At 40.7% G+C, this 14,804-nt stretch overlaps 1 protein-coding gene across 1 annotated transcript in view; it reads left to right on the plus strand.

The window, feature by feature from the left end:
* Positions 1-14,804, plus strand: part of bsna (bassoon presynaptic cytomatrix protein a) — a 148,476-nt gene that overhangs the window by 106,586 nt on the left and 27,086 nt on the right. Inside the window, exons 4-6 of the mRNA XM_044130082.1 lie at positions 7,580-8,068; positions 9,351-9,559; positions 9,615-14,754. Of these exons, the coding sequence (XP_043986017.1) occupies positions 7,580-8,068; positions 9,351-9,559; positions 9,615-14,754 (5,838 nt within the window). The remainder of the gene's footprint in view (positions 1-7,579; positions 8,069-9,350; positions 9,560-9,614; positions 14,755-14,804) is intronic.

The following is a 14,804-nucleotide window of genomic DNA, read 5'->3' on the forward strand; positions in this document are numbered from 1 at the left end:
AGCATTACATTCCACAAATACAGTATCTGAATGGCTAAGTACAATATGGGTTAACAAAATGTTTGTAATTTGGGTGAATTGATCCCTTTAACAAATTAATTGAACAATTCTGATTTAAGATGTGTGTTTTAAGTTAAGAGTCGATATAAAATTACATCAACCAAGATGAAGATTGAGTCCTCTTTTCTTCTAAATGTTTTATTTTTCTCTGACGGAAGTAGGACATTGCTCTATTCCACAACGAAACCGATAATTAGCTGTGTGTTGATGTTTCTTCACATGAGTACAAAATTCTAAATTCTGAAGTACAAATGCTGCAGAATTTACACCTGTACATAGTTGCACCTGTTAGTACTGACTTAACTTTAAATTTGTAAGAGCATGGTTTAAACAGGTGAACAGTCCTTATATGTAACCAGGGTTGGAAATTAACTTTTTTGTCCACCTGCCACTGTGGCTGAACCAACTCAAAAAATAACAGAAACCACTTGAATGTTTTCCACCTTTGTCCTCATTTACAGACTCTTATACACTATGTTGGAGATGTAATGATACTTTAGCAGGCTAACTAGCTGTAGCAAGCTCAAAGTTATAGATTAGGTTAGCTGCTCCTCTACATTTCCAGATTATTTTGTGGCTTCAAATATGTTTGAAGAGCTGTCTTTTTACCTGTTGTCTTGTCTTTTCAAGAGTTGAAACTATGTTAGCACTCAGCAGGACAAAACTGCACAGCCACTTGGAGGGAAAAAGCTTGGGAGTTAAAAAAAGTCATCTGACAAAAAGAAAAAAAAGAACAACGTTAGAATTCATCCTTGTTGACCTAGCTAATCTGCACTCTTAACATTTGCAAGGTCATGGTTTAAACAAATGAACAGTTAGATGTATTTTTAAAAAAAGGGGGGGATCAATTATCAGTTAACGTTATATTGTTCGACAAAGGATGTAACAACAATGCTAACAGACACTCATCACTGAGCTTATCTCAACCCAAAGCTAGTCGCTCGAGGAAGATTTAGCGGCAAAGCCAAGCTTAAAACCTTCGGTAAAATTAGCACCTTAGCTAACGTTAATTCCGAACCAGCTCAAAAAATAACACCATCATATTTTTCTATCTTTCACCTCATGCTAAGTTATAGCATTATAGCATGATGCTATAAGTTACGTTAGCTCCATCTAAAATATACATTGGCTTCAAACAGTTTTCTAAGTGTTTTTTTTACCTGTCTATAAGAGCTGAAGCAGTGTGAGCCCACAGCGACAGAGCTGCACTTGCACTTGGACGGAAAAAGCTTCGAGTTTAAAACAAACGCCCATCAGAAAAGCGTTGGAAGCGAAGCCACTCTTGATGACGTAGCTAGATAAACTGCATATTAATGTTAGCTAGGATGTGAAAAAAACAAAAATACATGCTCTCTTTCTGCCTTAAAATATGTTAACCACTAAAGGAGTAAAAATACAGAAACAGAGAACCACGATGAAACATCTATGATGACCGTTGGAAATCAAATAGAATTCTTACATGGCCAGCGCAAAGACATTATTAGTACAGTACCACTACTGCAATGTGTAAACAGTAAATTACGGCAACTTCAAAACATACAGTAAGTTACTGTAATGCTATGTACTATACCCATAATGCAATGCAAATTACAGTAACTAATTGTAAAGATGTTTTATGTTAGTTTACTGGGCATTTTGCGGTATTTAGCTGTAAAAAATACAGTAAAGGCTAACAGTGCAAGATATTATAAATACAGTACCACTACTGCAATGTGTAAACAGTAAATTACTGCAACTTCAAAACATACAGTAAGTTACTGTAATACTATGTCCTTTACCCATAATGCAATGCAAATTACAGTAACTAATTGTAAAGATGTTTTATGTTAGTTTTACTGGGCATTTTGCGGTATTTAGCTGTAGAAAATACAGCAAAGGCTAACAGTGTGGCTCTTGACTCCACCCAACTCTCTGCCCTTTTAGTGTCAGAAATGATTTTCACTTCTTCTTTTCCATGCAACACATATTGATACATTTGGGCACTTTCTTTTCGCTTATGCTGTTTTAGGCACGTCAACAAAAATTTGACAAATATTATAACAGGAAGAAATAGTTCTGGCAACGTCTCTGGAGGTATTTATCCAAATTACATGATCACAGACATAAACTAAGACAGCTTTAAGCTAAAACCATATGCTAATGAGATCCTCCTACTAGTGCTATTAGACGAGTAAAGAAGTGGCATGTCAACCGTAAGTAGGTTTTATGTTGTCTATGTGATGAGTGCCTGCCTGGAAGTGAGGGGATGTGGATGTGTTTGCAGTCACATAAGCACACACACACACACACACACGCACGCACACACACACACAGCCTCCACTGCTCTGCCTCTCACAATACGGTTACATAATTAAAGAGGTTCTGTTGAGCTGATAAAATGGAGAGAGGAGATTTTTAAAATATCTGTGAAATGGAAATGAAACCTGTTTGTGTTATATAACCAGAACAGCTTCTGCCATAATTCTCCCTCTTCCCCATGCGCTAATTCATTTCTCGACCTCCTTCTCCTCCAATACTTTTAATTCATCACCTTCTTTCTGTGCTCCATAAGTTTCTTTTCTTTTGTTTTCCAAAATGATCCCCATTTGTTTTGTGTATTTACTCGTCCAAGTCACTGTTCACAACTCACTTCCCTCTAGCAGAGTACGTCTGGATAGATAGATGTGATTGGTATAAAAGAATGTTACATTTTTCTAGTTTTTTTTTTTTTTTTAGATCAGTTAGAGGCATGAGATGAGTTGTGAGAAACGTGCCTCATTTGCCTCACCTTTACAAGGTGTTTTGTAACTAAGTGTTAAAAATATGTTGCTTTACTGCCTATATTTTATCCGTTTAAACTTCCTGAACATGTTATAATTGATAGATTGCTTGAAATAACTGTAGAGGAACTTAAAACTTGTGGACGGTGAACATTATCGGGCTAGCAAACAGGTTCCTTATGAAACATCAGCAGCACCTGACTCCTGTCTTTTTCAGTTAGCCCCCTGATCTTCTCTTGATCTTCCTCCTTTTTCTGCTTCGTCTCTCTTTTGCCTCCAGATCAAGCTAGACTCAGTGGCTTGATTTAACGTATGCGCACACGCACTCGCGTGCACACGTGGCGTCATTCACTCCAGCATTTTTTTCTTGTGCTCTCCCTGGTGGTGCTTCCCTCCACCTCTCTCCTCGTTCTTTTCTCCTCCCTCCTTCTGGAGAGCTCCAACCTGCACTTCTCCATTCTGCATTGACGAGAGCCATGTGTCTACATGTGTGTTTGTGCTTGTGCCGGAGTGTGTGTGCGCGCTATGCAGCAGCAGAGTACTGCTTAAAGCATCAGCCAGCACAAGTGAAGTGTGCGCTCAAGCAAAACAATGGCATTCTGGGTAAAAATAGCCCCTCACTCTGTTGGAGGTAGAAAAAAAAAGGAGGCTGAGAGTGACAAGCAGGGAGATGAAAGGGAGGGGAAGACTGGAGTCTAATGACTGTGTGTCGAAAAGAGAAATAAGATAAACTGTAGATGAAAATGTGCCTAAACTGAACGGAAAGATGAGTTACTCAGACCGGAAGCAGCCTAATAATAGAGTAGTCCTGTTGAAAGACGTCTCCATAGCAACTGACCTGGTGGCTATAAATGTACACAATACACATGCAATATTGTCAGATAATATTAAAGTTAATGGAGATCTGTTGACAGTATAAATATATATATTTTTATTATATTTCGGTCTTTTGGTTTTTTTTAGTGGTTGACTATATTGAAACGTTAGACTGCTTCTCCATTTTTCAGTTTAATAATAAAGTTATTTATTTTCTGCTGGTGTTGGTCAGTTATCTTTTTCACTGACACTATTACAAAGGTTTTCAAAACATCAGCCAATAATTTTACAACATGCTTGTGGGAAAGATGCAGCAATATATGTAGTTTTTAATATTTGGAAGATTTAGGTACCAAAATTATTTTTGGTTGCTGAATCCTAAAAAGCAAGATTTAAAAAAAAAAGAAAGTCAAAAACTCACTGATGACATTACATAATGACATGTACTAGACTTATCTTTGAGAAATATTGTGTCTGTCGTCATCATCTGTTGGTCTTTCATGTTTTTTGTAACTTAAATAAGTTTGACAGAAAGTTATTAAATAATGATAGATTTTTTTTTAACCATGCTCCCAAATGTACATATTTCCGATACTTTATTCCAAATGTTTACGTGTCATAAATAGATTTTCCAGCCAGTCCACTTCTTTTTGATAATTTTCTATTAATTTAATGCATCATTGTACAATAAAAATTATATAATGTAATCACTACTTTGGTTGTCTCCTCATAATTAGTGATATTGCTCAGCCAAAACCATCCCTTATAAAAGGCCGTGCTCTAAAGGATTGGGAGTCTTAGAACGGCTCCTAATCAGAGATGAGCACTCGAAAGGATTCGGAGAGAGACCAAGATAAAGGAGGCACAGGAGGACGGAGAGCCGTTTAGAAAAGCCTGAGCATCAGAGGGGAGTTTCAGAAAGAGCAGGTGGAAAACAGCAGCGATGGTAGATAACTGTTGAAGAGAGAGTGCTGCATCTATCAATTATTCATTACGTCGGTAATACAGTCTCTCTCTTGCCCCAAATAAGATTAGCTGTCCTGGATAGAGGCAGACACAGAGACAGAGAATAAACAGACGGTGCTGGCGGGTGGTGAGAAGACATTGGAGACACTGAAAAGAAAGTTTAACATTACAATTGTAAGATGAACAGATCTTTTTTGTTTGTTTTTCTTTTTATGCAAAACTACAACTAAACCTGACAGACTTTAACTAAAGGTCCGATCTTTCATGATGTATTAGATTTTTATACTCACTTAAAAACCATTTGATATCTCACCAAAGTGGCTTTTTTTTTTTTTATCAAATTGGCTTTCTATATTAGTTTATTCAAATTTTTGTTTGAGCTGATGAGTTACCAGTGTCTACAGTTTGGGGGAAAAAAAGTTTGGAATGTTGCTTTTTAGTCTTTTTAGCTTTTTTTAGTTTTAAAAATGGACAACCCAGCATTTGTACTTTTTTTCAATAGAGTCACAAAAACTGAGCAGCACTGATCAGTGCCTGGAAACGACATAATGCTGTATTATGTCCTCTCCTGGCAAATATAATTAAGGTAACACTCAGCTGTCCTAAAAATTCTGTGTATTTCAAACATAACTTAAAATAAATTTGCCTTTGCTATTTCATGCCTTGAAATTGGCCTCTGTCTCTTTAAGAAGCTTCTGCTCTTTCCTACTCCACCTTCAGCACTTCATCGCAACAATGCTACCCCAATGTGCAGTATGAGACTGAGAAGGAGTTTGCCTGATGAGCTCAGGAGACATGCAGTTCCACCAGGTGTTTGCTAACTGCTGCTGCCACTAGTCTGGTGGAGCTACGTAGGTGAGATAAGGGGGAGGAACGCTCTGTAGGGTCGGAGTTTGGCTTGGAGACAGCAGCTTTAAGGTGGAGCTTTGGGTAAATAGGCAATGCATTGCATTGCATTAAATTAAAGCACCCCCAAATGGCTGCCACTGGAGATTAAAGGATTTCTCAAACCTGTGCGAGTGAGTCAAAGCTACACTCTAAGTATGTTTTTGATGAATGACATCATAACATGACACAAAGCTAAAAAAAAAAAAAAAAAAGTAAATTTTGCATAACACCCTTTTACCCCCTTTAATTGCTTATTGTTGACTTATTATTCAGGCCATTATAGTATGACCTGAATAACAGTGACAAATAAGAGTTAGAAATATGTAATGATGTGGAAAATATTTCAATATGCTAGGCTGAAATGCATGAGGTACATACTGCAAGAGTCATATGAGGGCAGGAAATCATGATGTTTGAGTTATTCTTACATATTTTCAGTCTAAATATGAAAGTTTTAAGTACTATTTGTGTGTCTGGTTTTTATTTTAAACAGAATTCTGTAATTTGTTGTTTACATGTTCAAAATAAAGATTTCATTCATTCATTCATTCATTCATCCATGTGTATGAATTTACATGGCAACCAGACGGATGAGTAATCAATACTGAAAAAAAATGTAATGTGTTTTTGTGATATTTAATTGATCATTTTTAAACCCAACATTTCCTCTGATTGCAACAGTTTAGCTTTAAGCCCAGCCAACTATCTACTGCATCTTTTATTTGAGCATCTCATTTCAGACAAGCAATGAGAATCACGACCGAAGATGTTAAAAGTTTAGTTCAGCGTTTATTTCAAAGTCATTTCTGCTCTTTCTGTGTCAGTTTGATGCAGCTTCCTGACACTTAGCAGTCTGTGAAGTGGTGTGAGTAAAAGCTAATGGGATGAAAATAGTGCTGTCAGAATGGCTTGGCCTTTTGGAAACTTGTATCAGCTTAGTTCAGCCTGCCATCGTTCTGACAGCTCTGTTTTCAAATGAGTTCTCCACAATGCACAGAAACGAGTCTGAGTGCAGTGCGTGTTAGTGGGAAAGATGCAAAACAAAGTGAAGAACACTAATCTAAGTGTACAATTTTTTAATTTTGGCAAATTGCATAAGTTTTATTTTATGAAAGAGTGTGTATAAATATTTATTCAACTCCTTTCTTGCACAGTACGACCAATTTCCAAATATTTCTAATGATTATGTGAAGAGATCACGTCTGACCAATCATGGTGGGCCTCCTGGACAAAGTCCAGCCCTGTCACTATTTAACATTGTGTAAAACATTTTCTTCCTATGATGTTTTTATCTATCAAAGAGTGAATATTGTACACATCACTACGAGGTAAAAACCTACTGTCATATTAAATATGTTAAAGTCATTAACACTGACATAAAATTATTAAACAGCATAATTTAACCATCTTGTTGCTTCTTCTTTCATCTAGTATAGGGGTCTGCATACTTTACAATTCAAAGAGCCATTTCTATCCTCGGGCCATCTATGTAAATCTCATTTAGAGCCGCTAATGAGTTTTGGAAAAGACAACTTCTATTGATGTCTTTTTTAAAAAAAAAGAAAAGACACACCTTTTTGTTTATATTTTGGGGGTTTAAACAAAAGAAAACCAAAACTTTTGCCCAAAACAGCAGATCAATTTTCTTCTATGAAAAATGATGCAAAGAAAAACACTTAGTTTCCAACCCAAATACACGAAAACTATATCTAAAAGAACATTACTGGTACTTTAAGTGTCATTTAATTACTACATGAAAAAACTGAAACCTCCATTAATTATATTCAAATACATCTGCTGGTTTATTATTATTTTTACCCAAAGTTACTAAAAGCCCTTTAATAGGTTCAACCATTGCGGGTTGCAGATCCATGTTCTAGTCTGTGAAGCCTGATCAGCAGGTTCTGTAATTCAAAATGGCTGCCTGTGATGGCGAGCCTCTCCTCTAACCAAACAAACTGGGTCACAGTTTTGGACCAAATGCTTGGTCAAGACTACAAAACCTCATCTGCATGTGTGCATATCTATTTCATGATTTTTAAAAAAACAACTAATTACTTGTCTTTTGTTTTTTATTCTGTGTTCTTCAGAAAAAAGAGTGGTTATGTCTTAACTGCCAGACCCAGCGGCTGTTGTCTGGAGGCGCCCTTGACGAGCCTCCTCTTCCTGTTCCGCATCCCTCCCCGAAGCACCAACCAATGGGCTCACCTCGTCACCAGACGCCGACCAGTCAGCAAAGCCCTCTCCACAAGCCAACCACTCAGCAAAGCCCTCTCCACCAGCCAACCACTCAGCAGGGACCCAAACCGGTCCAACCCCAGGGACAAAAATCCCAGATGGGAACAGGTGTCGATGGGCCTACTGGCCCCACGCCTGCCAAACAGCCCACCGATGCTAAGACTACAACGCCAGCCACAGCACCAGTGCCAACCACCGAGGCCCAGAAACCCACGAAACCAACAGAGGAGAAACCCAAGACGGAGCCTGAGAACCAAACTGCCAAAGAGACCAAACCTTCACAGAAGAAAGGGGAACAGATCACTCCAGTAAAGGAAATTAAAAAGTCAAGGCACTATGATGTAAGTTTGGTGTTTGCTCTTTTTTTCTTTTGTTTAAAAAAAGGTTTGAATACTAAAGTACTGGAGGAAGAAACAGTAGCGTGAGACAATGCTAATATAGTCAGCGTGACAGGATACATGTCATATATATACTACATATCTGATCCAACTTTAGAGGAAATGTCATATTTTAATTTTTCAAAGACTTGACTAAATTACACCAGCTTCTGAGTTCTATAAATAGTCCCCTGAAAATGTAGGCAATTTTTGTTAATGGTTTAAACCTCACAATAGTGTATTTCACAACATACATTTAAGTAAATTTATTTTGTACATATTTTTTTGTTTTGCTGGCATAATGAAAACAAGAAAAAGCTTCTCTACCATGGCTTTATCTCAGCCATTATTCATTCATGAATATTTGTCATTTTCCTTTATGTTTTTTTTTTCTGTTATGAATTCATTTAAACTCATTATGAAATGTCAGAGCCCTCCAAAAGATATTCAAACTTGTTCTCTTATTCAGATTAAATGAAATGCAAAACTAAATTTCCTCACAGTTTGTTATTAGCAGGTATAGCTGCAGAGCGAATATTTACATTGCACATATTTACATTGTATTCATGTACAAAATTAGGAGAGCAAACCTCCAGGTTTTATACCATACATAAGGCTTTTAGCCCCCATCGTGCAGAATGTAAAATAATCTATGGGTCCTCTTGCCTTTTCTCTTTGCAGCTCTATTATTGTGCATATTAATTCATTTTAGAACAATTTTAAATCCAAAAAGGCTCATACAATTAATCAAAATTACCCTATTTTAATAAGTCACTGTTTGGTTGTCCCAAATGTCCATATATGTATATATAGAGCTTGAAAAAGATGAGTGAAAACTCACCGAAGGCTTAAATGTTATTTTCTAGTTGTGGGGTTCAGAGTTGCTTTCAGTTCCAAATTCTTTAGAAAATTTGAAAACCAGAATGTTGTCTTGATATTTTAAGACTTATACTGTTAATATTTTTCTGGTGCTTGATACCCACTGAATGTGGACCCATAATACTATGAATATTTGATTAGTTTAGTCTTCTAGACATTGCAATAAATATGTTTTTTGTGCAAAACAGGTTTGTTCTTTTTTGCCATACTCCAAGTTAGAAAAAAAATTATGCTTATTTTAAATCTAAAAACAAAATCTATTTTTTATATTCAAAAAATGTGTCAACAAAATTGTCTTTTGACCCAGACCATATAGCCAAATTTCACCACGTCTAATGTGATCTTTCTTTGTTTCTGTTCTCTGTAGGACACAAAAAACAACAGCACCCATGACTTGTCACGCAGCCCTCAGAGTCTTAGTGACACTGGCTACTCCTCTGATGGGATCTCCAGCTCACACAGTGAAATTACAGGTCTAATCCAAGAGGAGGAAATGAAGCTGAGTGAGAGGGGAATCAGTGGGCGGGGCTCACCTCCAAGCCCCTCTGAAATCGTCAAGCTAGAGAGCTCGATGAGGCCGGGGCTCACCTCCAAGCCCCTCTGAAATCGTCAAGCTAGAGAGCTCGATGAGGCCACTACTGGAGAAAAGCCTCTCTGAGGAAAAGCCAGACAGAAGGGGAAGAAAGCACAGGGACAGAGACTTGGATGACAGAGGAAAGCATCGGCCGCGTTCCCTTTCAATTCCTCCAGATGCATATGATTCTGATGAGGAATTAGAGGATATACTGGAGGAAGAGGAAGATGGCGGAGACTGGGAGAGTAAACGGAAAGAAGGAAAGGAAGAGAGAAAAGAAAAGAAGAAGAAGGAAAAAGAAAAAGAGGCTGATCCAACAGAGATGACTGATGAGGAGTTCATGAGGAGACAAATAATGGAGATGAGTGCTGATGAGGACAATGAGGAGGAGGAAGACGAAATGGAGGAAGACGAAGATGAGGAAGATGAAGGTTATGGCTACCAGAAACCGAAAAAAAGCCACCATAAGCACACCATTTCTGACTCAGGGAAAGAAAAGAGACGGCTTCAGCACCATTCGAGTAGTTTTGAGGAAGAAACCAAGACCTCTGCCGATGTCTATAAGGGTTCTGTGGAGGAGGGAGAGGAAGATGTGATGGCGTCCCAAGGGGGGCTGAGGCGCTTTAAAACCATTGAACTCAACAACACCAACAGCTACAGCCGCGATATGGAGTTGAGCAATGAAAATGATCTAAACCTGGATCGGGAGCCAGAGCTGGAGATGGAGAGCTTAACCGGATCTCCAGAGGAGCGTAGTAGGGGGGACTATTCTTCAACTTTGCCTCCAACTTCATCTTCATATGGTTCAGGACAGTCTCCAACATCCATCTCATCAATGGAGGAAGACAGTGACAGTAGCCCAAGCAGGAGGCAAAGACTGGAGGAGGCCAAGCAGCAGAGAAAAGCACGCCACCGGTCTCATGGCCCCCTGCTTCCGACCATTGAAGACTCCTCAGAAGAGGATGAACTCAGAGAGGAAGAGGAACTTCTGAGAGAGCAGGAGAAGATGAGAGAGGTAGAACAGCAGAGAATAAGAAGCACAGCGAGAAAAAACAAAAGGGATAAGGAGGAGCTGAGGGCCCAAAGACGCAGAGAAAGATCCAAAACACCACCTAGTAATTTGTCACCAATTGAAGATGCTTCCCCTACAGAGGAACTAAGACAAGCAGCAGAGATGGAAGAGCTTCATCGCTCCTCTGCTTCTGAATATTCCCCCCAAAGTCTGGACTCTGAGGCTGAGGGGTACGAGTCCAAAATCTACAAGTCGGGCAGTGAATACAATCTGCCTACCTTTATGTCTCTCTATTCACCTATAGAAAAATCTTCCTCAACTACAACAACCACTGCACCATCATCGACCTCCAAACCTCTGAAGAGTGCTGAGGAAGTTTACGAGGAAATGATGAGAAAAGCAGAAATGCTGCAAGAACAAGAAAAGCTACAGCAGCAACAACAACGACATGGGCAGTATTATGAGGAGGACATTAATGGACAAAACTATGACGACGACTATGACTATGAACAAGATCAAACGGGATATGACAATGAAGCAGCAGAAATAGAAAATGACATTTACGAGGAAATCCGACAAACATCTCAGAACATCACTAAGATGCAACAGGCCACAAATGAGCAAGTTGAGATTGAAATTGAGAGTTCTTTTGCAGATAAGCAGCTACTGGACACAGGCTCAGCCTTTGCCAAACTACTAGAGCAAAGCAATGCTCTGTTAACTCCTGGAACAAGTCCTACCCAGGTTTCAGCTCCTGTCTCCTTTGCTGAGAGTGGAGGTCGGATACCAGACGTGAGAGTAAGCCAGCACTTCACCGCAAAGGATGGGCACAAAGATAGAATTAAAAGCCAAGCAGGAAAGAATGGCATAACTCCAGCAGTGGCTGCTACCACCATTGCAGCTTATGGGGTTTATGCCAGAGATGCAGTAACAATTTCCCATACAGGATCAAGCCACACAGTGACATCAACCCAATCTGATATCTCACGCAGACACACAGGGAGTCTTGCCACATCCTCAGCTACAGTCTCAAGTGTATGTAGCAAGATCGCAGAAATTACCCAGGCCTATAGTCAAAGAGAAGTAATCACCAGAAGGATTGGGGACACAAGAGGTGTTCAAGTGCGAGACAGCTCGACATCATCTGGTGAGAGGATTATTGAACCACGCTCTCCTAAGTATACTACCTATTACAGGAGCACGAGTCCTCCTCTCTCTCCATCACCACCACCACCACAAAGTCCTACTCGCTCTCCTTCCCGAAGGTCTACTGCTGAGTTCTCCACACAGACCTTCAGCTCAGCACTGCGAATGGAGCCAGCTGGCTCTGGGCCCACATCACCTGTGATGGCTCAGGGAACCCAAACAGCACATAGATCAATTTCCCCAAGGCTATATCGACAACAGTCTTCCCAGGAGGCTCCATATTCCCCACCTCCAGGTCCAACTAGGCCAATGACAGTGAACACTGCAACTTCTCCATTATCCTCACCCACTCGATTTAGCCGTCAGTCAACATTTGATAGCTACTCTCCATGTTGCAGCCCCCCAGACACACCACCTTATCATCAGTCACCTACACACAGCTTCTATAGAGCACAAAGAGTGGAGAAGGTGAATGTAGGGACAAGCATGGTCACTACAGCTAGCTTATACACCAGAGGGTCTGTGTCCATGGATAATATCTCCCTCTGCCGAATATCTACAGTCCCAGGCACCTCAAGGGTTGAGCAGGGCCATATGATCCAATGTGGTAGTGTTGTAGATCTAAGAACTGCAACCCACTCAGCTCCCATTATTATGACTGATCAGGGAATGGACCTTACTTCCTTAGCTACAGAAAGCAGGAAATACCACGGTGAACCAGAAGGTTCCAGGCATTCAACAATCATACAACCACTGATTATGAATTTGAACACACAAGAGACCACCACACCTACCACAGTGAGTGTCACTGTGGCTGCTTCTATGTTTATGACCCAACTAAAGCAACCAGTGGTTTATGGTGACCCCCATCAAAACCGAATAGATCTAGGTCAGGGCATGGGCTCAGCGGTGTGTCTTTCTCAGAACAAATCACCAATTTCTCCTCCAACTGACCCTTCCATTCCAAAAATTGATGCAAAATTGGAAGACCTCAGCATACAACAAAGAGAATTACAAAAACAACAAGAGAAGCTACAGAAACAACAAGAGCTCCTTGAACAACAGCTTCAACAGCACCATCAGTTGCAACAGCACCAACTACAGGCATCTGTTCTAGCCAAGTATAACCTTACAGGCCAGGTCTCACCTTTGGCTAAAAAAAATTTATTAGTCAGCCAGACTAGTACTGCATCTACAGTGGTCAGTGCTGTTTCACCAGTCATTAATCCTGAGCTTTACAGCACTGGTCCTGTTGAGCTGAAAGGGAAGCCCAGCCCACCTGGTTTGATGCAGGGAGGTAAATCACCACATAGTATGGTTGTACAAATGGATGGAGGGCCCGAGCCAGTAAGGGCATTGACTCAACTTGTGAAGGTAGAAGAAGGACAGGATGCAGTGGATTTGACAGGAGGCCAAATAAAACCTGACCAACCAGCTTGTTGTGATGTAGTTTACAGACTGCCATTTGGTGGAAGTTGTGTTGGTGTCTCTGAGAAAGAGGGCATAAGGCCACCATCTGCCCCACCTATCACAGATGAGTCAGATCAAGAAAGACAACCTGGAAGGTACCATGAGTATCCAATGGATGCACGTAAGGCTTACACATTACCTTTTCCTGGTAGGCTTCAGCCTTCAATGTCTGATACGAACCTTGCTGATGCCGGCTTACAGTCATACCTCTCTAAATATGAGCCACACCTCCAACAATCTGGTGAACTTGTCATGGACTTAACCGCTATGAAACAGAGCTATGGAGGATATATGGGCATGCAGTATGGTTCCTACACAGATTTACGTCATGGAGGAGACATTTCAGCACAAACGTTGCCGATAAGACGATATAATTCCTTGTCTAACATCAGTTCAGATTATGGTTATTCTGCTCGTGATATTGCAAGCTTCCAAGAAGCTAACTTGGCTCAGTACAGTGCTACAACTGCAAGGGAGATAAGTCGAATGTGCGCCGCACTTAATTCTATGGACCGATATGGAAGCAACCCAGACTTGCTGCAGTATGGCAGCTTAGGCAGAGGTACAGGACCAGGTGCCTCCAGACTTGCAGCAGGAATTGGCATGAGGCAAAGTCTGATCTTTGGATTAGATGGAAAGCCAATGTCTCAAAATCAAGCTCTGACGAATCTTATCAATGCCAGGCAGGCTAGTCTGAGGGCCATGTACCCTGCTGCTATTAGGTCATCTGACGGAATGATTTATTCCACCATTCAGACCCCAATAGCTTCAACCCTCCCCATCACCACTCAACCTGCATCTGTACTTCGACCTCTTCTGAGGGGGGTCTATAGGCCATATGCTTCTCCCAACATGACACCAGTGCCTCTGGCCAGTCTCACCAGATTACCCATAAGCCCAAGAATGCCCTTAACTGGACAAGTGCCACTTCGTTATCCAGCACCAGGTCTGCTTCAGACAACTTCAGCCACTGCTTCTACCACTGTTGCTGCATCAACTTCAGCACCAGGAGCAGCCCTTGTGCCCATGTCTTTGACAACCACAAGCTCAACAGCCCAGGAGGAACCTGTTTACCTTGGTAAAGGTGCCAAAGTGACATCAGCAGAGGTCACTTCAGCACAAGGAGCGCTTGTCACTTTGACCAAACCACAGCAGCAACCAATCAACCTTTCCCAGACACATCTGAACACCCAACAACAGAAACAAGTGACAACGGCTCAGCAGCCACAGCCTCCTCCTGCAGCTCACGTATACCCACCCTCAAGTCCAGCAATAACCCAAGGCTACACCCAACCTGCTGCAGGCCCATCACCTATTCCATGTGGTCTTCCTCCTTTCCCTCCACCAGGTGCAATCCATAAAGAGGGTGAAACTGAGGCAGAGAGGCTTCACCGACAGCAGGAGCAGCTCCTACAGATGGAGAGGGAGCGTGTAGAGTTAGAGAAACTTCGTCAGCTGCGACTGCAAGAAGAGCTTGAACATGAAAGAATGGAGCTGAAGTTGTACAGGGAAAAGGAGCAAATTCTGGTGCAGAGGGAGTTACAAGAGCTGCAGAACATCAAGGAACAGGTATAGGGAAAATCAGGATTTGTAATTAAGAGTTATGTAGTGGTGTTAAT

This window comes from Gambusia affinis, linkage group LG01 (assembly GCF_019740435.1).
Source record: "Gambusia affinis linkage group LG01, SWU_Gaff_1.0, whole genome shotgun sequence".
Taxonomy (NCBI): domain Eukaryota; kingdom Metazoa; phylum Chordata; class Actinopteri; order Cyprinodontiformes; family Poeciliidae; genus Gambusia; species Gambusia affinis.